This window comes from Rutidosis leptorrhynchoides, chromosome 2 (genome assembly GCF_046630445.1).
Source record: "Rutidosis leptorrhynchoides isolate AG116_Rl617_1_P2 chromosome 2, CSIRO_AGI_Rlap_v1, whole genome shotgun sequence".
NCBI classification, from domain to species: Eukaryota; Viridiplantae; Streptophyta; class Magnoliopsida; order Asterales; family Asteraceae; genus Rutidosis; species Rutidosis leptorrhynchoides.
Genome location: NC_092334.1, coordinates 601,502,111 through 601,527,331, shown reverse-complemented (window position 1 = coordinate 601,527,331; position 25,221 = coordinate 601,502,111). Strand labels below are relative to the sequence as shown.

The window sequence follows — 25,221 nt, the reverse complement described above, 5'->3', positions numbered from 1 at the left end:
TGTTAGTATTGGAGACCTAATATTTAGGTAATTTTTTTTTATTCGAGAATAAAGATAAGTCATTTTCTAACTCAGAGTAAAACACTCTCAAAAGTAGAGAAAGTCATCCCTCTCTTTATTCGACGGATAAAGAGATTGCTTCCGAGAGGACTTCCCGCCTTTAAATACGAAAAAGTTAGAAAAAAATAAAAATACTAAAATAAAAATAATAATAGACACCATGAAAATGCTAATTACAAATTTCAATGAGTTTTAAATTCTGAAATCCAATTTAGGCTCAAACGATAGTTAGTCTATCTTTATTTATTTATTTAATTTCTTGCATTCTTACAAATAAACAGAGTTATATGTAGTAAGTCAAATTTGTTGCATGCCTACATATTTACTTAAATAAAACAAAATAAAAGAAATACAAAATTGCCTTATGCATGTGCTTTAATATTCTCATTTTAGCCAACATGAAAACTAAGTTCTTGCTGCTTTAATTTCTTCATGCGACTGTCGACAAAAATGGAAATGATGACATCAGCAGTTTTTATGTTGAATCCAGTTGGTGAAAGCATCAAGTGTATTCATATCAGATCTGTAATGCTTCTGAGTGAATTCATGCAAACTAGACCATGTAAAATCTGGATATATTCTAGGGTTGTTTTCATCCACCAATTCATCTGGTGGGCTAACCACCTTATCCCTATTTGGAGATAGAAAAAAAGCAAGTGATTTTCTATGAATTTTGTTGTTAACCACTGCTCTATGTAAGCAACTTTTGTATCTTCCATTTGAAAGCGCCTGAAAAGGACAATATATATCCATAATAAACAAATATATCCAAAAGAAAATGAAATAAAATGTTATGGAGTTTAATGTACTTGTATAGTACCATGAATGTATCACCAATATTGATGACGAACGCGTTAGGGTTAGGAGCAATCGAACGCCACTCGTTGTCTATGAATACTTCTAGACCACCAATTGAATCTTGGTGGAGAATTGTTAAGGATGTTGGATCACAATGAGGGCCAGTTCCTAAAGTGAGGTCTGGTTTTTGGCATGGTGGGTAGTAGTTTAGCCTCATTACGGAATCGTTATCCTCGAAGAATTTCTTGAAATGAGCGCGATCTACACCGAGGCTTATCCCCAATAACTCCATGATTTCGAGTGAAAGTTTACTCATGGCATTGCAATATTCTTGGTAAACTTTCCTGTTATGATGACAAGGACATGTTAAAAATCTTGATTTATTACATAGTATGCTCAAAATGTTACCTATAATTGAAATCAAATAACAAAACTTACCCAAGTCGAGTAAATTCTACTCCCATAGTATTCTCAAAATAGTCCTTCACCTTGTTGGATGACTTATTGTCATCCGAAAAATGAAAAGAGAGTGTTTCTTTCCATGGTAATTTAGAGGAGAACCTTCCGGTGAAGCTGCTAGCATATCCAAAACTTTCACCAACTTTTCTTTGGGCTCGTTGTTTTACTGAAAGAGGGAGCCCAAAGAACAAGTCTATGTACTTATGAGCGTCTTCTATGAGGCTTGCATTAACACCATGGTTGATCGCTAGAAAGAAACCATGTTTTCTGCAAGCCTCACCAACGACCATGGAGGCTTCCTTAGCTGAACTAGGTTGTCCAGATAGGAAGCCTCCGAGGTCCACTAAAGGAACTTCGAGTTCCTTAGGTTTTTGTGAATTTGGTTTCTCGTGATCAGGCCATATGAATTGTTGGGGTATGTTGGTTTCATGTTGTAGGATCAAAGAATCGAAAATAAGGGGATTCATTTAGTTAATGGCGAGTATTTTTTTCACTAAAGAAGGCACGAATGATCGATTAATGACCGTACAATACTTGTAACACTATGCTAATCTTTATTTTAGTGCCAATGGGAGAAAGAACATATGAGAGCTCGTATAAATTTACGAGGTATGATAAAAGAAAAGCCAAGGCCGTTTATAAAGACAATGGGAGAACCCCACATTTTGGATTGTTGTATGCACAAAATATATTAAAAATAGTATGTTTGATAACTAAGGGATTCATTATATTGTAAGTGAGGAGTCAAGGTGGTGACAAAATAAGAATATGTTCAAGTCTGTGTTTGTCTTTTGGAATGTTGACATGAAAGCTGTTCCCAAGGGCATTTTGGCAGTTCCTTTGGTTGAGTAATCACAACCATTTAAAACATTTCTTCTTCTATATATTGGAAGTTTAACTAGATTACAAAAGTTGGAATTTAGAGGGAGTGTTACATCAAGTATGGGAAGTTGAGGGACCTTCTTGATCAACCAAAAGTATGTTCATAGCGGTGTGGGAACGGTAACTATTCCATAATTTTAGATTACAAGGGACAAAAAATTCCAAAATGTGGGGTAAAAGGTGTAAATTGACGGGAACATCATGATCCCGTGTGCCTTCACCAGCCATTGTCCACCTCACAAGGAATAGCTCTGGGAAACTCCCCTATCCTGGAACCCCAACCATGTGACAGATTGACCCCCGTAGAGATCGAACATGCGTCTGTATGTGGCAAACTTCCACATGGTGGGTCTCCAAAAATATTTGAGTGTGGGTACCGTTGAATCACTTCTTTGGTAATTCCAAAATAAAAGTACTGGTAATAACGTTTCAAAACAACTTGAAACAAAATTACAAGTTGCTAAAATGTTTCAAAACTACTACTCCGTATAAAATAATATGATTGGGCGTAATGGAGATCAAGATGTGATTAATCTTGATATGAAAGCCAACTCCAATTCAAGTAACACGATTTCTTCATCTGAAACAAATAATTTAATCCCTCTCAAGGTTTACACGCCATATTTGATAATTAAAATAAAAGATATTAGAAAAGAAAAAAACTCCAATAATAACTACTAAAATTAAGGAACAAGAAACAAATTAATTAAATCTCTTAATATATAGAAATTCTAGCCGCATGATCTTTTCTAAACTCAAACCCAACCCAAACTACTAATCAGTCTGATTCCAATTCATAATGTAGTCCTACGTCAGTCTCCTCCACTTGAAAAGAACTCGTCCTCTATAATGGAACATTTTTTTTTTTTTTGAAAAGCAAGTAAAATATTATTATTAAAAACTTGGAGAATTACAAGGCCCTATATTCTATACATTTGTATATCTACATAGTGTTAAAAATACGGAATAAAAACATATACCAATAACAAACTAAACTAGGAGCCACTAACACCGCGGCACTTGAAAAAACGAGCTGAGAAGAAATGCCCGTACAATACCGCAAATGCGATGACAAAGTCGGGAGCCACTTCCATTTAACCAAGTGATAGTGGGGAACCTAGAAAAGTATGGTATGTGGTACATGGGTTACAACGGTGAGGGCTGATATTTGAATTCCAAGTTAACCGATGCCCGTTCTATGAGTATTTGAGGATGTGTAGGAAGACGGATTAATTAGCCACTGATGCCACTCGATGGTTGATTTTTTGGACCTTTTTGAGATCCATGCAAAAGTTAGTGATTGAATCTCTGAGATAATCGTGGCAATGTTCCATTCTTTTTTATTAAAAATCTTGGCGTTCCGGTGTTTCCAAATGATATATAATGATACCCATTTGGTGGCTTGCCAAATATTGAAACCGACTTGTGATGTGGTGAACGTTGTAGTGTAATAAATCTGCCCATTTTCGAGCTAGTAAGACTCTCCGGTCCACTAGGGTTGTGACAGTATCATCTTCTGTTCAGTCTCGCCTGCATACCCCATATAACACATCATCGTATTCTACTTCCTCATGCTCTTCGGTGTACTAGGTGTAATTGACTGACCTACGTTGTAGCAATTATTTGACTTGTGTCCAGTCTGATTACATCTCTAGAACTTGTCGTTGTCTGCCCGACTATAAGTATTTATGATGGGCTTCTTTCTTGGTTCTTTTTCGGGAACATCTTTATCTCTCGAGCTAACTTTGGGTGTCGTGGTACTTGATGTGAAGCGAGGTGTATATAAAATAGTTATTATTTTACTAGGAAAAACTATTAAATACGATACAATTTTACACAAGATATTTATTTATTTATAGAATGGATATACTTAAACCTTGCTACAACACTTATAGGCAGTGTACCTAATCGTACAGTAGTGTAGTTTTTAGTAAGTCCGGTTCGTTCCACAGGGAAATCTTTGAACAAAGCTCAACGCTATATTAGTTTACTTTTATAAAAATACAAATATATATATAAGTAATATTATTGTTATAAAGGGGGGGTTTTTACCGTTTAATGACCGGTTTGTCGATTTTAAGACTTTAGTCGCAGTTAAAACCTAATGTAAAATATAATAAATACAAGACTTAAATTAAAGCGTAAAGTAAATAACGATAATGAAATTACGAATAATAAAAGTGCGATAAAATAAACTTGCGATAATGTGACGATCGCTCCAAATCCATATGGACGAACACGTCATTCATTGATTTCATTGCGAGGTATTTGACCTCTATATGATACGTTTTGTAAACATTGCATTCTTTTGAAAAGGCATACCATAAATGAATATTAAATTCCAAGGTTTTCGACATCTGATGATTTCTACATATAGACAATCACCGTAAATAATAGTTTACAATAATAATACTTCCGTTGACAATGCAGTCAAAATAGATACATGATGATGGTTTTGTGAATGCAACGTTTTCTTGAATAAAGCATGCAAGACTCCATGCACATAGCTTGTATATCATGTAAGCAAACAGCGGAAGACTTCTAGGGAACCTGAGAATAAACATGCCAACAAGTGTCAACACAAAGGTTGGTGAGTTCATAGTTTTAATGTTTCGTATAATCTGTATATAAAGGTGGATCACAAGATTTCAGTTGTTTCATCCAGAAACATTTATCAATAGATTATATAAAAGTGGATCACAAGATTTCAGTTGTTTCATCCAGAAACGTTTATCAAAATATTATATAAAAGTGGATCACAAGATTTCAGTTGTTTCATCCAGAAACGTTTATCAATAGATTATATAAAAGTGGATCACAAGATTTCAGTTGTTTCATCCAGAAACGTTTATCAAAATATTCTACGAAATTGAGCACCCTGGTAACTAAACTTTAACGTATATATAATTTGTACCCTTTGTATAATCATCTTAATAATACACGCAAACCAACGTGTACGCTTCTCAAATAGCATACGTCCGTTAAAAGGCTAGTGCTCTAGCTCGGACGGGGATATCAAGCCCTATGGATCCATATACTACTACTCGCGCCCACCAGTTCTTATAACTGGCAGTTACTAGTTACCAAAGCTAAGGGATTTTCGGTTCAAACTCAGTGTAGAATTTAGTATGTACTTGTATCCATTGTGTTTAAAATAAAGTGCATGTTTTCTCAGCCCAAAAATATATATTGCAAAAGCAATTAAAAAGGGAGCAAATGAAACTCACGCATATAAATCTAGTATTTTCAGTATTTATAAACAGTCGCATGTATTCTCAGCCCAAAAATGTAGAGAGTAAAAGGGATCTTATGAAACTCACGCATATAAATCTAGTATTTTCAGTATTTATAAACAGTCGCATGTATTCTCAGCCCAAAAATATATTGAGTAAAAGGGATCATATGAAACTCACTGTTTTATATTGATATACAATATTGCAGGAAAGCACGTAGACGCATTGGATATAATAAGCACGAGGTTTGATTCACAAAAATACCCCCGAATATTACCCATAACCTCCTTGGCAATAACCCATATTTTCCTTAGCTCTAGCTTTCTCGGAAACTCGTTTTGAAAAATTACTTGGACAGCACTCCGTCGTAATATTTTATGTACATTATTATTTTTGTATCGCAAAAATAATAACACTAATAATAAAAATAATAAGATTAATAATAATCTTAATAATAATAATAATAATAATAATAATAATAAAATAAATAAATACGGAGTAAAAATAATATATGTGTGTGTGTGATTTATCTGGCCAAAACTCGAGAATTTATAGCACTTGGCCTGAAATCTGGAGTCATGCGACTCGCATGGAAATGGTCTTCTGGCCATGCGACTCGCATGAGGACCAGGGACAGCTCACATTGTTTTTGTCCTAACATTTGTCGACATAATAAAATATAAATATAATATATATAATTTAAATTAATTAATTATATATTATATTAAATTCACGTGCATAGTTGACTTGTAATTTTTGTTCCGATAAGTCGTACGTTGTCACTCGACTTATGTCCCGGTTCCGGTTTTTCGAACGCCCTTTCGTACGCTGAGAAAACTTGTACTTTACGTTTCGTGAATCGTACCTTTGTCAAAATATAGTCTTAAATCATCCATAAAATATACCACTGTAGCAAAGTTACTGTAGCAAAGTCAATTTTTACTGTAGCAATTCACTGTAGCAAAGTCAATTTCACTGTAGCAAATAGTGATTTTCGAAAACACTGTAGCATTTTGAGTAATGTGGCAATTTGAAAACACTGTAACAAATTAGTGTTTAACTGGTTCATCTTAAACGCTTTAGTTAACTTATCTAAATATCAATTGAATCAATAAACGAATGTTACTATCGTTTATTATATATATGTATATATCTTTTTAATATACATAAATCAGTTTTTAAATACACATTGGAAGTTATTTATAAATAAATTTTAATAATAAATATTTCAACTTATCATATACATTCAAATAGATATTTAAACCAATAAGTTTAATGTACGGTATCAAACAATTAATACATTGTTACCTTTTCATGTTATAGTATATATGTATCTATTTACATATAATTGTTCGCGAATCGTCGAAAACAACCGAAGGGTATTTAAATATATAAAAGTAATTCAAAAATTTTGAGATTCAGTTTTACAGACTTTGCTTATCGTGTCGGAAATGTTAATCATACAAAGATTAAGTTTAAATTTAGTCGAAATTTTCGGGTCATCACAGATAATTAAAAAGTACGATAATTAAAAGTGCGATTAAATAACAATAAAAGTGCGATAATTAGAAGTGCAATTAAATATAAAATAAAGGAAATTAAATATGAAATAAAAGAATTATGCTTATTTAAACTTCCGTAATCATGATGTTTGACGTGTTGATTTTAGTTTTATGCCCATGGGTTAATTGTCCTTTGTCCTGGATTATTCAATATGTCCGTCTGGTTTTTGTCCATAACAGTCCATCAGTCATAAATATAAATTGCAAGTGTCCTTGTCAAATTATTATTATACCCGAAGTTAAATATTCCAACTAATTGGGGATTCGAATTGTAACAAGGTTTTAATACTTTGTTTAATGAATACACCAGGTTATCGACTGCGTGTAAACCAAGGTTTTACTACTTTGTTAACAATTACACCAATTACCCTTGAATGTAGCTCCGCGAGTCGCGGCAAATAAAGAAGAAAACCCCGCGAGTCGCGGGGTTCAGGAATTCAGTTGACAGCTTTGTGTTTTTACGCGTTTTTCTTTATTTTTTTTTATTTTTTTATGTTTTCTGTTTTTAATTTAAATAAACGATTTTAAAATAAAACTTATATTTTTATAAACTAAAATAGAAATAAAGAAACTTATAAAACTTAAATATTTACAAAATCTTAAAAATACATATATTTTTGTTTTTCTTTTTATATTTTTGAATATTTAAAACGTATTTTTACAAAAACGACTTTTAATAAAAGTAACTAAAAATCTTTTTTTTTTTTTTTATATTAGCGTTGCGCTTCCGGCTTTTAAGATAGTTCCCCGGCAGCGGCGCCAAAAATAACTTGATGTGAAGCGAGGTGTATATAAAATAGTTATTATTTTACTAGGAAAAACTATTAAATACGATACAATTTTACACAAGATATTTATTTATTTATAGAATGGATATACTTAAACCTTGCTACAACACTTATAGGCAGTGTACCTAATCGTACAGTAGTGTAGTTTTTAGTAAGTCCGGTTCGTTCCACAGGGAAATCTTTGAACAAAGCTCAACGCTATATTAGTTTACTTTTATAAAAATACAAATATATATATAAGTAATATTATTGTTATAAAGGGGGGGTTTTTACCGTTTAATGACCGGTTTGTCGATTTTAAGACTTTAGTCGCAGTTAAAACCTAATGTAAAATATAATAAATACAAGACTTAAATTAAAGCGTAAAGTAAATAACGATAATGAAATTACGAATAATAAAAGTGCGATAAAATAAACTTGCGATAATTAAAAAGTACGATAATTAAAAGTGCGATTAAATAACAATAAAAGTGCGATAATTAGAAGTGCAATTAAATATAAAATAAAGGAAATTAAATATGAAATAAAAGAATTATGCTTATTTAAACTTCCGTAATCATGATGTTTGACGTGTTGATTTTAGTTTTATGCCCATGGGTTAATTGTCCTTTGTCCTGGATTATTCAATATGTCCGTCTGGTTTTTGTCCATAACAGTCCATCAGTCATAAATATAAATTGCAAGTGTCCTTGTCAAATTATTATTATACCCGAAGTTAAATATTCCAACTAATTGGGGATTCGAATTGTAACAAGGTTTTAATACTTTGTTTAATGAATACACCAGGTTATCGACTGCGTGTAAACCAAGGTTTTACTACTTTGTTAACAATTACACCAATTACCCTTGAATGTAATTTCACCCCTGTTTTAATTATTCTAGTGGCTATTAATCCATTCCCGTGTCCGGTTAAATGAACGATTATTCGTACATATAAATACCCCGCCCATCGTGTCCGATCGAGTGTATATGGTAATTTATAGGGACGCCCAATTGTAAATCTTTATATTAACATTAACAAACTTTCATTTAGTTAAACAAATATAAAGCCCATTAATAGCCCATAGTCTAATTTCCATAAGTGTCGTTCTTTTGTCCAAACCCCAATTATGGTACAAAGCCCAATTACCCAATTTTAGTAATTAGCCCAACATCATGATTACTTCGTTTTAAATAAGCATAATAATAACTTAGCTACGAGACATTAATGTAAAAAGGTTGAACATAACTTACAATGATTAAAAATAGCGTAGCGTTACACGGACAGAATTTCGACTTACACCCTTACAACATTCGCTAACATACCCTTATTATTAGGATTTAAAATTAAAATTAAAATTAAAATATAAATTATATATATATATTACTCGTATGAATGAGAAAAAAAAGATATGAAATTTGATCAGAATTCGGTTGGCTTTATAGCCAGAGTTGAAAATTGGGGCTCCGCGACTCGCGGCAAAATGCCCTTCAAACTCCGCGAGTCGCGGAGATAGAAATTACAGCTCAGTCCTTGGAGTTTTCTCTGCCGACGGTTTTATATATATATATATAATATATATATAATTAATATAATTAATTATATATTATATTATATTTATATACATAGTTAACTTGTAATTTTTAGTCCGTTGCGTCGAGCGTTAAGAGTTGACTCTGGTCCCGGTTCCGGATTTTCGAACGTCCTTGCGTACAATTTTATATCTTGTACTTTGCGTTTTAAATCTTGTACTTTTGTAATTTCGAGACGTTTCTTATCAATAATTGGAACCTTTTTGATTGTCTTTTGTACTTTTGAGCTTTTTGGTCGTTTGCGTCTTCAATTCGTCGAATCTGTCTTTTGTCTTCACCTTTTATTATTTAAACGAATATCTCTTGTAAATAGAACAATTGCAACTAAAAGCTTGTCTTTCTTGAGGAATAATGCTATGAAATATATGTTCGTTTTTAGCATTATCAAATATTCCCACACTTGAGCGTTGCTTGTCCTCAAGCAATATCGTCTTGAAATACTAGAATCACTTCTTTATTCTTCACACTTTGTACATCAGTGATTTCTATACGGCGGTATAAACAATGGTAGTAACGATATGGTTTACAGTCCCACATGACTATAAAAATTTAGATCCATTAAGGAAATTGGATCTTTATGAAAACATTTGATCTTTTGAAATCTAGTTTTTTTTTTTTTTTTTTTTTTTTTTTTTTTTTTTTTTTTTAACCCTAGATAAGTTTTCCGGAATAACCCTTTACCGGTGTTTGCAAAATATTTTTGTGGGTTTGGTGGGTTTCAGATTTGAAAATTTTAGCTCAAAACTTGCGGTTTTGTGTCACCCACTTGCTAACCTTGTATTTGGAAAGCAACACGTCCAGTTTACTTGTCCCGTATATTACCTTTCGGCAAACTACCGTCCGGTTGTAAAGGAAAGCGTTGAACAAGCAACTGTTTAAGGCAATGTCCCGTGACATGCTTTTGATTATGGTCTATAACGTGTCGGACGCAATTACTATCCTTGGTAGGAGCAATAGTAAAGCTCACCCTTATAATTTTTCGGTCTGGCACAAGGTCCTGTCTTTGACCATGCTATGCAACCACCGTTCTTACGGTTGACACCCGATTTGGTTCAGGTGACCTAATGAATTCCAGGTGAATTCCTAGGATTTTACGTTCAATGGTAATGAACGCATTGAAAATAGGGTTTTCAGAAAACAAATCGGTTTATAATTTTGATCAAAATATTTTCTCGTTTAAGCTCGAGCTTAGATATCATCGAATTCCATGAGTTTGAATTCTCAATCTTTAAGGTCAATCTCTAGGATTGAGTAATATCAGTCTTAAAAGCTGATTTTTAATCTTTAAGGAGATTATCCTTTCTGGGGATCTGATTCATTAGTCTTATCCAGCTAATTTGCATGGTGCCCCCCATTGTACGAGATAAATCCTTCTCATGGTTAGGATAAATCTGACCACTTGGCGACCCTGTTTAATGCTGAGGTCCGTGGATTTCCTGCTGATTTTAGTGATGACTTTTCTAGATTTTTCGTCAACCTACAGCTGGTCTGGACGACAACTTCATGACCTAAATCAAGAAGCGCGTGTCTTTTTCGGAAGACTTTACTTCCTTTTAATGATGGAATTGATTCATCGTGTAGATCCATCTCTTCTTTTCTTTCATTGGGTAAAACAGTTTAGTTTAGTCCAAAGCAAAAGTATTTTCAGTTATTTGTTACAAATATATGTGACATATGTTTAAAATAACTTGGTAAATTTTCCCACACTTGGCTTTTTATTTTTCTTTTTATCGTCCTCTATTCCATTTTAAATGAATTTTAACATTTTAGTTTGTTTCTCAATTTATGTCCTTTCCGAGGTAACAATAATTTTGGTGTTAAAACCTAGTTTTATCGTTCATAAATATGTATAAACATGATTTTGAATTCATTTAATTGAAAATTTTGAAAAATTTTACTAGAATTGGGTAGTCAGTATATAAGACTAGGGCTGTTCTTTTTTTATCAGAGAGCACTAGATTCTAATACAACTACTGCTTTACTAGTATTTTTAATGGTAACCAAGTGTTTAATATAAAAATTTTAAAATCCGAAAGAATTTAATCCCTTCCCACACTTAAGATCTTGCAATGCCCTCATTTGCAAGAAATCAGTAACAATTTAAATTATTGAGGGTGATTTGTGTGAAAATGATTAAATTTTTACCAAAGTTTCCAAATATATTGGCGTTTGTTTGCTGAATGATAAATGGTGCACATCATTTGTTCATTCCGTCTTGTTGTTATTTCACATGTATTTTGCATCTTGTCGTCAAAATTAGTTGCTTTTGCTGAACTTAATGCCAGTCTTTGAAAATGCGTTGTTTTACCCTGTTGTGTACATAAGATAAACTGCAAACATATATACATATTTTTGAAGTTTGGTATATTACCCCACATTCAAAAATTATTAAAATCTAAGAATAAAAGTTAGATAATTATAAAAATGATTACAATATTAACAAAAATATTAAATGTATCAATAATTACAAATTACAAAATAATAAAAAATAATAAGTAAACTAAGGATGATATTGGTACCAATAGGGATTCCACGCATAACCATAAGTGCTATAGAATGCTTCGGCAGGGTCATACGTAGGATATGGTGGCTGCATCTCTATCGACCAAGGAGGGAAGACGGGTTTCGGTGTAGGAATATAGTTTCTACCTATATGTTGGCAATGCGCTATGATCTGGTTCTGATGAACTTGCCAATCTTCAAATGCTCTCTGTCTAGCATTTTCGTATTCCTGAGAAGCTATAAACCTATGCATTTCTTGCATCTCATTCCCCCCTCCTACATTACCTTGTTCCTGGTTTCTCTCTACCTGTGGATGTCTACCATTGTATCGTACTGCGGCGTTATTTCGCCGCTTCAAAACTTTCGCACCATGGTATACATTTAAACCTATAGTGTCGCGGGGTTCCGGCTCTTCTACTAATAATCCCCCCCGACTTATATCCACACCGAGATATTCACCAATCAAAGTAATAAAAATACCACCTCCTATTATGCTATGTGGACGCATCCCCCGAACCATAGCTGATAAATAATAACCCACACAATATGGTATACTTACAGCGCTGTGTGGGTCTCGAATACACATATGGTAAAACAAATCTTGTTCATTTACCTTTTCTTTGTTTTTACCCCTTTGTGTAATCGAATTAGCTAAAAACCTATGTATTACTCTTAATTCGGCTCTATCTATATCCAAATAAGAGTAGTTTCCCCCTTTGAAACGGTGATGGCTTGTCATTTGACTCCACACACCGTGTGTATCAAAATTCTCATCTATCTTTCTACCGTTTAGTATCAATCCTCTACAATCGGCAGACGCTAATTCCTCAGGCGTATATACGTAAAGCCTGAGCCATGTCCAGTAAAGACATGTGGCGCATCGAACCGCCTAACAAAAATCTAATAAAAGAACGATCGGTTAAACTAGCTACCCGATCATTCAACTCTATACTACATAACAACTCTTCACACCATACTTTATATACAGGTCTGCGTATGGTGAATAAACATATCCAGTCATTAAAAGAAGAATTACCATACCTCTGTACCAGTAATTCCCTAATTGGCCCAGCCAATTCTACAGCTTCTAAGGGTCCCCATTCTATGACCCTTGGTACCTCAACAACCTTGGAATGAAGAGTATGCAAACCCCGTTGATATTTTGGATAATCTATCCAAAGTCTGTCAAATCTCAGGTTCGGGTGCAACTGTTCCAAGTGCATATCTGAAAAGGTCATGACTGGATGAGGTACATCCTGCTTGTAGTAGTTATCTACCTCCTGTTGTTCCAAGTTCTCAGCAGGAGCATGGCGGGCTTGGGATGAAGATTCACCCCTTTCATTCTGCAAAACACATCAAACACAAATTTTGTGCATCCAAATATGCATTAGTGTCAGCAAAATCATCAATCAAAATAATTACAATGACATTATCAATTTATATCAAACTTAAGCTTATTTTCACATTTTTATCAAATCTACACTTTTTCAAATAAGCATATACGAAAATTTTCGCCAAGTTCATAAGCATTCAACTCAAATAACATGTCAAAATAATCATTACTAGCAAATAAACAAGTCTCAAATGGCATTATCTTTCAAAAATCAAGTTCATGAATTTTGGATTTGAAAAAGTCCACTTTAATTCTCAAAATCATGTTTAGGCTCAAAGTTTGGATCATTTAACTACCTAGACATGTTACACTACTCAATTTAGCAACAATTCATGACAAAAATCGGCCATAACCTGTTTATATCAAAAAGCCCCAAATTGCTCAAGAACACAAACCCTAGATTATTCAAAATTTGAAGTTTAAGGCTTCTAATCATGTTAAACAGCATCAATCTAGGTTATACAAGCATAATACATAAACAATTTAAGTCTAATTACACTAAAAAGCATCAAAATCAAATTGGGGAAAAAATAGCTCAAGAACACTAAAATTCGAATTAAATGGTGTTTAGGTGTAGAAATTTACCGTTTTTCTTGAGTAATTCTTAGATATCATCCTTCTCAACATGATTTTAGCAAAAAATTTGGTGATTAACGGTTAAAAATTGAGATTTTTGGGGGTGATTTTCGGGTTTTTTCGCAGTTATTTTCGAGCTGTATGTTTCTGTTTTGTGTGTGGGGGAGTGACTGATCGTTCAGCTATTTTATTTTTTTTTCTGGGTTTTGGTCCCTCCGCGAGTCGCGGAGATTTGCACTGCAAACTCCGCGACTCGCGGAGTTTACTCTTTTTTTTTTTTTTTTTTTTTTTTTTTTTTTATAATCTTTAACTTCTTAAAACAATTTAGTAATTAATTTTAAAATTTTGTTTCCCTTGTTATTTAGGATGAGGTCGTTTCGGATCGATGTCCTAGTCCGTCCCTCGACAAAATTTTAAAATTTGTCAATTTCAAGCAATTGTTTTAAAAGCTTAGATTTTTAGATTTTTTAATTTTTTTTTGGCATACTTTAAATTAATAAGATTAAAAATAATGATAATAAAAGTTCTCGTCCCTCCCTGGGGTAAAGCAATTTCGGTTCAAAGACCTAGTCTTCAACTTACGACGAATTTTAAAAATCATATTTTTAACTTAATGAGATAAAGTAAATTTTTTTTGTTTTTAAATTCACATAACTTAAATATAAAATTCAAAATTAATATTAAAAATTCACACCAAACTTAAAATTTGAAATGCATAAAATTAAAAATTCATATTTTAAAAATAATTAAAAATTCACACCAAACTCAAAATTTGAAATGCATAAAATTAAAAATTCATATTTTAAAAATTAAAAGTTCACACCAAACTTAATTTAAAAATTTATAAATTCATATCAAACTTATATTAATTTTTCAAATATTTACAATTTTAAATATATTGTTTTTACAAAGTTTACAATATTAATTTAAGATTTAAATATTAATTTTAAAAACATGGTAAAAATAAATTTAAAAATCTTTTTTTTTCTTTTTATCTCACTTTAATCAATCAAATATTATCAAAAATATGCGCCCCTCTTTTCGGTAAAGTAATTTCGGTTCCAAGACCTAATTTAACTCATGACGAATTTTTGAAATATTTTGGGTTGATTGTTTAAAGATATTTATACCTTAAGAATAAACGTTAAATTTCGCAGTGATGTAATAAATTTTTGAACAATATCAATAATTTCGGTCGCCAAACCTAATTTTATTTAATACCAATTTAATACTTTTTAGCGAACAAATTAGCGTTTATTATCAAAAGGTTAAAAATAAAAATAAAAATAAAAGCTATACAGACATACCTGTGGAATAGATTTCTTAGTTATATGATCTATTATATTCATAAGATAGTCGGTTTAATTGGTTTTCCATGGCTGCATAGGCGTAACCTCGAGCATTCATTGTCTTTTCTTCTAAACATATGAACGGTCCGTCTCTGCATAAAGTAACAAATTCGGTATTTGAATAGGTTTGATTATTTGAACATTTACCTCCATGTGACCATTTTCCGCATTTGTGACATCGTTCTAGGTGTCGTGCTCTTCTTTTCGCTGCGGATTTTGATTTTCCTTTACCAAATTGTAACTTATTATCTTCGCATCTGGATCCTTTTCTAACTCCGTCCATTCTTTCTCTGATTACTGATACTAATTCACTCGGTAGTATGTCATTATTTCTTTTAGTGATCAAAGCGTGTAGCATTAGACCATGGTTTAGTTCACAGGCAGTCTTCATTTCGTAAAAAAAACCTAAAAAAAAAATAAAAATTCAGAATGGGGGGAGAAGACTAGTTCTTTAGGGTCTGCTAGGGAAAGACCATACGTGTTCCATTTTCGAGAACTACACGAAAACAGACAATCTAACTCTAACAGAAATACATATTATCCTTTACAGACTTGATTCTCCCCACACTTAGTTAGCTGTGGTGTCGAAATTGTGATTAACTTCGTTGTCGACTTCCATCGGACCATGTATGTAATGTTTAACTCTGTGACCATTAACTTTAAATTCAATCCCATTTGAATTTATCAATTCTATCGTTCCGTATGGGAAAACTCTTTTGACTATGAATGGTCCAGACCATCTTGATTTCAATTTTCCAGGAAATAGCTTGAATCGTGAATTGAAAAGAAGAACTCTGTCTCCTTCTTTGAATTCTTTTGAACTTCTGATTCTTTTATCATGCCATTTCTTCGTTCTTTCTTTATAGATTAACGAATTTTCGTATGCTTCATGTCTTAATTCTTCTAATTCGTTTAGTTGACTTAATCGTAGACGTCCGGCTTCATGTAAATCAAGATTACATGTCTTCAAAGCCCAAAATGCTTTGTGTTCAATTTCTACTGGAAGATGACATGCTTTTCCATAAACAAGTCTAAAAGGTGTGGTTCCAATTGGAGTTTTGTAGGCTGTTCTAAAAGCCCAGAGTGCATCCTCCAATTTAATGGACCATTCCTTCGGATTTGATCCTACGGTTTTCTCTAGAATACGTTTTAAAGCTCGGTTGGTATTTTCAACTTGTCCACTTGTTTGTGGATGATATGCGGTGGAGATTTTATGAGTTACTCCATATCTTTTAAGAACTTTCTCAAGTTGATTATTACAGAAATGAGTTCCCCGATCACTTATTAAAGCTTTCGGTGTTCCAAACCTTGCAAAAAGACGTTTTAAAAAGTTGACTACAACTCGTGCATCGTTAGTTGAGAGAGCTTGTGCTTCCGCCCATTTAGATACATAATCAATGGCTACGAGTATATATAGATTATTATGAGATTTTGGAAATGGACCCATAAAGTCAATACCCCAAATGTCAAATACTTCACATACTTGGATGACATTTTGTGGCATTTCATCACGTTGACTTATTTTTCCGGCCCTTTGACATGCATCACAGGATTTGCAAAGAAGGTGTGCGTCTTTGTAAATTGTAGGCCAATAGAATCCAGCTTCATAAACTTTTCTTGCTGTTAGTTGAGGCCCATAATGCCCTCCTGTTGGTCCTGTGTGACAATGGTTTAAAATTTTACTAGCTTCATCTCCAAATACACATCGGCGTATTATTCCATCGGGACAACTTTTAAACAGATGTGGATCTTCCCAGAAATAGTGTTTTATATCACTGAAGAATTTCTTTCGTCTTTGGTACGATAATCCTTTTTCAAGGAATCCACAAACTAAGTAGTTTGCATAGTCTGCAAACCATGGGATTTCTTTATAATCTATCTTCAATAGATATTCATCAGGAAAGTTGTCTTGTATGGCCGATTCATTCAGAACTTCTAATTCGGGATTTTCAAGACGAGAAAGATGATCAGCGGCGAGATTTTCTGCTCCTCTTTTATCTCGGATTTCAATATCAAACTCTTGTAAGAGTAAGATCCAACGGATTAATCTTGGTTTAGCATCTTGTTTTGAAAATAGGTATCTAAGAGCAGAATGGTCGGTATAGACCACCGTTTTTGCTAGAACGAGATATGATCGAAATTTGTCAAAAGCAAAGACAATAGCAAGGAGTTCTTTTTCAGTAGTTGTATAGTTCGTTTGTGCTCCTTGTAATGTCTTACTAGCATAATATATAGGTTGAAATCGTTTTTCAATCCTTTGTCCTAAAACGGCTCCCATTGCAAAATCACTTGCATCGCACATTAGTTCAAATGGTAGATTCCAATTTGGTGTTATCATGATCAGTGCATTAGTGAGTTTTTCTTTAAGAATATTAAAAGATTTGATACATTCATCTGAAAAGATGAATGGCGCATCCTTTTCTAGGAGTTTATTCATAGGAGTGGCAATTTTAGAAAAATCTTTTATGAAACGTCGGTAAAAACCGGCATGCCCTAGAAAACTCCTAATTCCTCTAACATTGGTGGGATGTGGAAGTTTAGCAATTACATCTACTTTAGCTCTATCCACTTCAATTCCTTCTTTTGAAATTTTATGTCCAAGAACGATGCCTTCTTTAACCATGAAATGGCATTTCTCCCAATTAAGTACTAGATTTGATTTTTCGCATCTAATTAGCATTCGTTCCAGATTAACTAGACATGATTTAAATGTATCACCGAAGACTGAAAAGTCATCCATGAATACTTCCATGCATTCTTCTATCATGTCGTGAAAAATCGCCATCATACACCTTTGAAAGGTTGCAGGGGCGTTACAAAGTCCAAATGGCATGCGTTTGTAAGCAAAAGTACCATAAGGGCACGTGAATGTGGTTTTCTCTTGGTCCTCGGGTGCTATTGGAATTTGAAAATATCCGGAAAATCCATCTAGAAAACAATAGTAACTATTTCCGGCTAATCTTTCCAACATTTGATCTATGAAAGGTAAGGGAAAGTGATCTTTTCTGGTGGCGTCATTTAATTTTCTATAATCAATACATACACGCCATCCTGTTACAGTCCTAGTAGGAATAAGCTCATTTTTCTCATTTGTGATGACAGTCATGCCACCCTTCTTAGGTACGCATTGAACTGGGCTTACCCATGGACTATCAGAAATTGGATATATCAAACCTGCATCTAGCAGTTTAATAATCTCTTTCTTAACTACATCTTGCATATTAGGATTTAGTCTTCGTTGGCGTTGCACATACGTTTTATGACCTTCTTCCATAAGGATTTTATGTGTGCAATACGAAGGACTTATTCCTTTAATATCATGAATCTTCCATGCAATGGCTGGTTTATGAGCTTTCAACACAGAAATGAGTTGTGATTTTTCATTTTCAGTAAGAGAAGATGATATTATTACAGGTAATTCGGATTCACCATGTAAATAAGCGTATTCCAAATGGTTTGGAAGTGGCTTTAACTCTAATTTCGGAGGTTCTTCTATCGATGATTTATATCGATATCTGTCTTCTTCTTTTAGCATTTGAATTTCTTCTGTTGTTGGTTCATATCCATTAGCTATAAGTGTAGCTAACATTTCAGCTTCATCAATTGGTTCATTACCTTCTCCTAAAGAACATTCTCCTGTTCCTTGTAATTCTGGAAATTCTTCTAACAATTCTGCATGTGCATCTATAGTTTGAATATAATAACATGTATCATCTGCAGATTGCGGTTGTTGCATTGCTCTATCAACTGAAAAGGTAACACTCTCATCCTCTATACTTAGGGTCAGTTTCTTACCGAACACGTCTATCATTGCTTTAGCCGTGTTTAAGAATGGTCTTCCTAATATGAGAGGAACTTGAGAATCTTCTTCCATGTCCAAAACAACAAAATCTACTGGAAATACTAAAGTACCAACTTTAACTAGCATGTTCTCCATTATCCCTCTAGGATATTTTATTGATCTATCGGCTAGTTGTATGCTTATTCTGGTTGGTTTCAATTCTCCAAGGTCTAGTTTAGCGTATAGTGAATACGGCATTAGATTTATACTAGCACCTAAGTCTGCCAATGCTTCTATTGAACTAAGACTACCCAGAAAACATGGAATTGTGAAACTTCCTGGATCAGATAATTTTTCTGGTATCTTATTCAACAGCACTGCTGAACAATTAGCATTCATAGTGACAGCCGAGAGTTCTTCCATTTTCTTTCTATTCGTGATTAGATCTTTCAAGAATTTAGCATATCTAGGCATTCCTGAAATTACATCAATGAAAGGAAGATTTACATTTATTTGTTTAAACATATCCAAGAATTTGGATTGCTCGGCTTCAAGTTTTTCTTTCTTCATTTTACTCGGATAAGGAAGTGGTGGTTGGTATGGTTTAACATAAGGTTTATCCTTAACTGTGTTATCTTCATTAACCTTTTCAACTACCGGTTCTTTTTCCTTTTCTTTATCAGGTTGTGGTTCTTGTGGAGTAGGAATAGTTTCATCAGAAGTTACAGGTATTTCAGGTGATTTAAGTGTTGTACCACTTCTTGTGGTAATAGCTTTAGCTGTTTCATTCCGGGGGTTAGCATTTGTATCGCTTGGTAGACTTCCCGGTTTTCTTTCACCTATTAACCTTGCTAGGTTACTTACTTCTTGTTCCAGATTTTGAATAGAAGCTTGTTGATTTCTAAATGCTTGAGCATTTTGTTCATTTGTTTGTTTTTGAGATGTGAAAAACTGCGTTTGAGTTTCAACTAGCTTCGTCATCATATCTTCTAAATTCGGCTTTTTATCATCGGTTTGTTGTGGTGGTTTGTTTTGAAAATTCGGTCTTTGCTGATTGTAAGTATTATTGGATACTTGTTGATTGCTAGGACCTTGTTGGTTATTGTATGGAATATTTCGGTTATAATTCTGGTTTTGATTGTAAATCGGTCTTGGCGGTTGATAATTATTCTGATAATTATTTCCAGGCCTTTGGTTTATGTATGAAATATTCTCTCTTTGTTCCATTGTTAATTCAATACTTAGACAATCTTTTGTCAAATGTGGTCCTCCACACTGCTCACAACTAATTCGTATTGCATGAATATCTTTAGTCATCTTTTCCATTCGTCTTTCGAAAGCATCTATCTTTGCCGAAATGGAATCTAAGTCATGGCTAGAATCGGCTCTAGCTGCTTTAGATGATCTAATGATGTCTTTTTCTTGGTGCCACTCATGTGAGTGGGAAGCAGTGTTATCAATAATTTTGTAAGCATCAGTTTCGGTTTTCTTCATAATAGAACCACCAGCTGCTATATCTATGTCTTTTCTTGTAGTGATGTCGCATCCTTGGTAGAATATTTGTACTATTTGACAGGTGTCTAAACCATGTTGCGGACATCCTCTTAACAATTTTCCATATCTTGTCCACGCCTCATATAGAGTTTCATTTGGCTTCTGTGTGAACGTAACAATTTCTGCTTGAAGTCTTACGGCTTTAGATGCAGGAAAGAATTGTTTAAGAAATTTATCAATTAAAACGTCCCATGTATCGATCGCCCCTTCAGGTAACGATTCCAACCAATCTTTGGCTTCTCCCTTTAAAGTCCAGGGAAATAACATGAGATATATCTGTTCATCCTCCACTTCTCGTATTTTAAATAGTGTGCAGATCCTATTAAAGGTACGTAGATGTTCATTTGGATCTTCCTTCGGCGCACCACTAAATTGGCATTGATTAGTCACCATGTGTAAAATTTGTCCTTTGATTTCATAATCTGGCGCATTAATGTCTGGATGAGTAATTGCGTGACCTTGGCCAGTGCGTTTAGCTCTCATTCGGTCTTCCATACTTAAAGGTTCCAGATTCTCCATAATTGAATTTGTTGAATCGGTATCAATAGATGATTCTGATTTAATAGTTCGTTCCTCAACAATCTCTGTTTGAATGATTGGTGGTTCCGGAGGAAAGTTTAATGGTTCAGGATCTATGAACCGTTCCTGAATATTTTCTGGATTCTCAATTGTGAGGTTGGGTTCAAAAAATGGATTATCGGTAATTTGAACTGAAGTACTTGGTTGACTGGATGACGATTCTAAAGAAAAATCAACGGCGGTTATATTTGTTAAACGATGTCTTGATCGAGTTACAGGTGGTGAACGTACAAAAGGTGATGAACGTCTTGCTCGGTGCATTCACTGAATATCCTATTAGTTTTAAAAAGGAAAGAAAAATTATAATAAGTTATCCAATCAATAGACTTTTCTGATTTTGCCCACGTTTCGAATAGCCAAAAGATGCAGCAGAGGGGCAGGATTCGTTTGGTCTCAATATAATTGAGGACTGTTTGGCTCCAATAACCCGGTCCACGTACAAATCCAACTATTACTACGAACCAGAAAATTTTGATGTCTATCAATTTAACCACTCAAAATAAATTTTCGTAATTTTAAGAAATTTAGATAAGAAGTAGAAAAAAATTCTAAGTCCTAAAAACTAGAATGGCGAGAAATAAGAGAGAAAAAGAGTTCGTCGAAAAAGGTCGAAAAAGAAAAAATGATTGAAAAATAAAAGGTGACGGAAAAATAAAAGAAACTTATAAAAACTTAAAAATACTTAACTAATTTAACCTTATTACTACAACTAACTTAAAATTATAATCGCAAATTGAGATTACTAATTGAAATGATAATTGATACATAGTAAAAGGTGTCTAAAAATATTAAAGCTTACAGGAAAAACTAAATCCCAAATGGAAATAACTTAAAAAGAAACTAAAACTTAAAAAGGCGTCGCAAAATTCTAAAGCACCTAAATCTTAGTCTAAAGAAAAAGCACTTAAGGAATTCTACGGCAAAGCCTAAAAATCTAGGAGTAAAAATAATTATAGCAAAAACTAAGTTTAAAATTAAATATGAGCTAAAAAATACAAATTTTACGCTACAACGATTAAAAAGGTACAAAATATAAAAATATACAAAAAGTTGTAAAAAGTACAATTTTTATAAAAATATTATTTTTATATTATTTATTTAATAAAACTATTAATTTTATAATTTTATTAAACTTATTTATACTAAATACATTAAATTAAATAAAAAGTAAAATTAAAATTAAAACTAATAATAATAATAATACAAATTAGGTAATAATAATAATTAATTAATAATATCCGTAATTAATGCTCGATTAGGGCTTCCTTGTCGCCTGTCAGAGTAGCTCCGCGAGTCGCGGCAAATAAAGAAGAAAACCCCGCGAGTCGCGGGGTTCAGGAATTCAGTTGACAGCTTTGTGTTTTTACGCGTTTTTCTTTATTTTTTTTTATTTTTTTATGTTTTCTGTTTTTAATTTAAATAAACGATTTTAAAATAAAACTTATATTTTTATAAACTAAAATAGAAATAAAGAAACTTATAAAACTTAAATATTTACAAAATCTTAAAAATACATATATTTTTGTTTTTCTTTTTATATTTTTGAATATTTAAAACGTATTTTTACAAAAACGACTTTTAATAAAAGTAACTAAAAATCTTTTTTTTTTTTTTTATATTAGCGTTGCGCTTCCGGCTTTTAAGATAGTTCCCCGGCAGCGGCGCCAAAAATAACTTGATGTGAAGCGAGGTGTATATAAAATAGTTATTATTTTACTAGGAAAAACTATTAAATACGATACAATTTTACACAAGATATTTATTTATTTATAGAATGGATATACTTAAACCTTGCTACAACACTTATAGGCAGTGTACCTAATCGTACAGTAGTGTAGTTTTTAGTAAGTCCGGTTCGTTCCACAGGGAAATCTTTGAACAAAGCTCAACGCTATATTAGTTTACTTTTATAAAAATACAAATATATATATAAGTAATATTATTGTTATAAAGGGGGGGTTTTTACCGTTTAATGACCGGTTTGTCGATTTTAAGACTTTAGTCGCAGTTAAAACCTAATGTAAAATATAATAAATACAAGACTTAAATTAAAGCGTAAAGTAAATAACGATAATGAAATTACGAATAATAAAAGTGCGATAAAATAAACTTGCGATAATTAAAAAGTACGATAATTAAAAGTGCGATTAAATAACAATAAAAGTGCGATAATTAGAAGTGCAATTAAATATAAAATAAAGGAAATTAAATATGAAATAAAAGAATTATGCTTATTTAAACTTCCGTAATCATGATGTTTGACGTGTTGATTTTAGTTTTATGCCCATGGGTTAATTGTCCTTTGTCCTGGATTATTCAATATGTCCGTCTGGTTTTTGTCCATAACAGTCCATCAGTCATAAATATAAATTGCAAGTGTCCTTGTCAAATTATTATTATACCCGAAGTTAAATATTCCAACTAATTGGGGATTCGAATTGTAACAAGGTTTTAATACTTTGTTTAATGAATACACCAGGTTATCGACTGCGTGTAAACCAAGGTTTTACTACTTTGTTAACAATTACACCAATTACCCTTGAATGTAATTTCACCCCTGTTTTAATTATTCTAGTGGCTATTAATCCATTCCCGTGTCCGGTTAAATGAACGATTATTCGTACATATAAATACCCCGTCCATCGTGTCCGATCGAGTGTATATGGTAATTTATAGGGACGCCCAATTGTAAATCTTTATATTAACATTAACAAACTTTCATTTAGTTAAACAAATATAAAGCCCATTAATAGCCCATAGTCTAATTTCCATAAGTGTCGTTCTTTTGTCCAAACCCCAATTATGGTACAAAGCCCAATTACCCAATTTTAGTAATTAGCCCAACATCATGATTACTTCGTTTTAAATAAGCATAATAATAACTTAGCTACGAGACATTAATGTAAAAAGGTTGAACATAACTTACAATGATTAAAAATAGCGTAGCGTTACACGGACAGAATTTCGACTTACACCCTTACAACATTCGCTAACATACCCTTATTATTAGGATTTAAAATTAAAATTAAAATTAAAATATAAATTATATATATATATATTACTCGTATGAATGAGAAAAAAAAGATATGAAATTTGATCAGAATTCGGTTGGCTTTATAGCCAGAGTTGAAAATTGGGGCTCCGCGACTCGCGGCAAAATGCCCTTCAAACTCCGCGAGTCGCGGAGATAGAAATTACAGCTCAGTCCTTGGAGTTTTCTCTGCCGACGGTTTTATATATATATATATAATATATATATAATTAATATAATTAATTATATATTATATTATATTTATATACATAGTTAACTTGTAATTTTTAGTCCGTTGCGTCGAGCGTTAAGAGTTGACTCTGGTCCCGGTTCCGGATTTTCGAACGTCCTTGCGTACAATTTTATATCTTGTACTTTGCGTTTTAAATCTTGTACTTTTGTAATTTCGAGACGTTTCTTATCAATAATTGGAACCTTTTTGATTGTCTTTTGTACTTTTGAGCTTTTTGGTCGTTTGCGTCTTCAATTCGTCGAATCTGTCTTTTGTCTTCACCTTTTATTATTTAAACGAATATCTCTTGTAAATAGAACAATTGCAACTAAAAGCTTGTCTTTCTTGAGGAATAATGCTATGAAATATATGTTCGTTTTTAGCATTATCAGTACTGATTTTTGGTATTATTCTAGACGTTGACCTCACTTGGTATTTACCAAAACTCCCTTGGTTTCTCATAGACTCATCCCGCCAGGCAAAGTTACAAGCCTCGGTAAGGCTCATTATATCCTCACATCATATCTTATCCCTAATCGACTGCTTCAACCTATACAGGTACCGTGAAATCTGCCGCCCTTCAATTTCCATTAGGTTATTCCTAGATGCCAACCTTAGAAAGTCAGTATTTTATTTTTCAATCGTCTCCGATCCCTGCATCAAAGCTTGATACTGTTGGAATAAAAATTGATCGTAATCATGTGGAAGAAATTGAGCCATCTACATTCATCTTCGTCCATGTTTGGGTAGGTTGTTTTCCAGACCTGCGACATAGGGTCTGACTTTGTTCTCTCCATGAAGAAGCTCCCTCTTTTAATCAGTATGCCACCAACTTGACTTGTTTGTTGTCAGATATATCTGAGTACGCAA

At 32.9% G+C, this 25,221-nt stretch overlaps 1 protein-coding gene across 1 annotated transcript; it reads right to left on the bottom strand.

Annotated features, from left to right (window-relative positions):
• Window positions 1-377: 377 nt before the first annotated feature.
• Window positions 378-1,893, bottom strand: LOC139893409 (gibberellin 20 oxidase 1-like). The gene is made up of 3 exons (XM_071876574.1): window positions 1,297-1,893; window positions 881-1,202; window positions 378-789 (listed from the first exon to the last, which is right to left on the bottom strand). Exons 1-3 carry the CDS (start codon window positions 1,782-1,784, stop codon window positions 526-528), a joined length of 1,074 nt encoding a protein of 357 aa, XP_071732675.1. The 5' UTR covers window positions 1,785-1,893; the 3' UTR covers window positions 378-525.
• Between the last annotated feature and the right edge of the window lie 23,328 nt (window positions 1,894-25,221).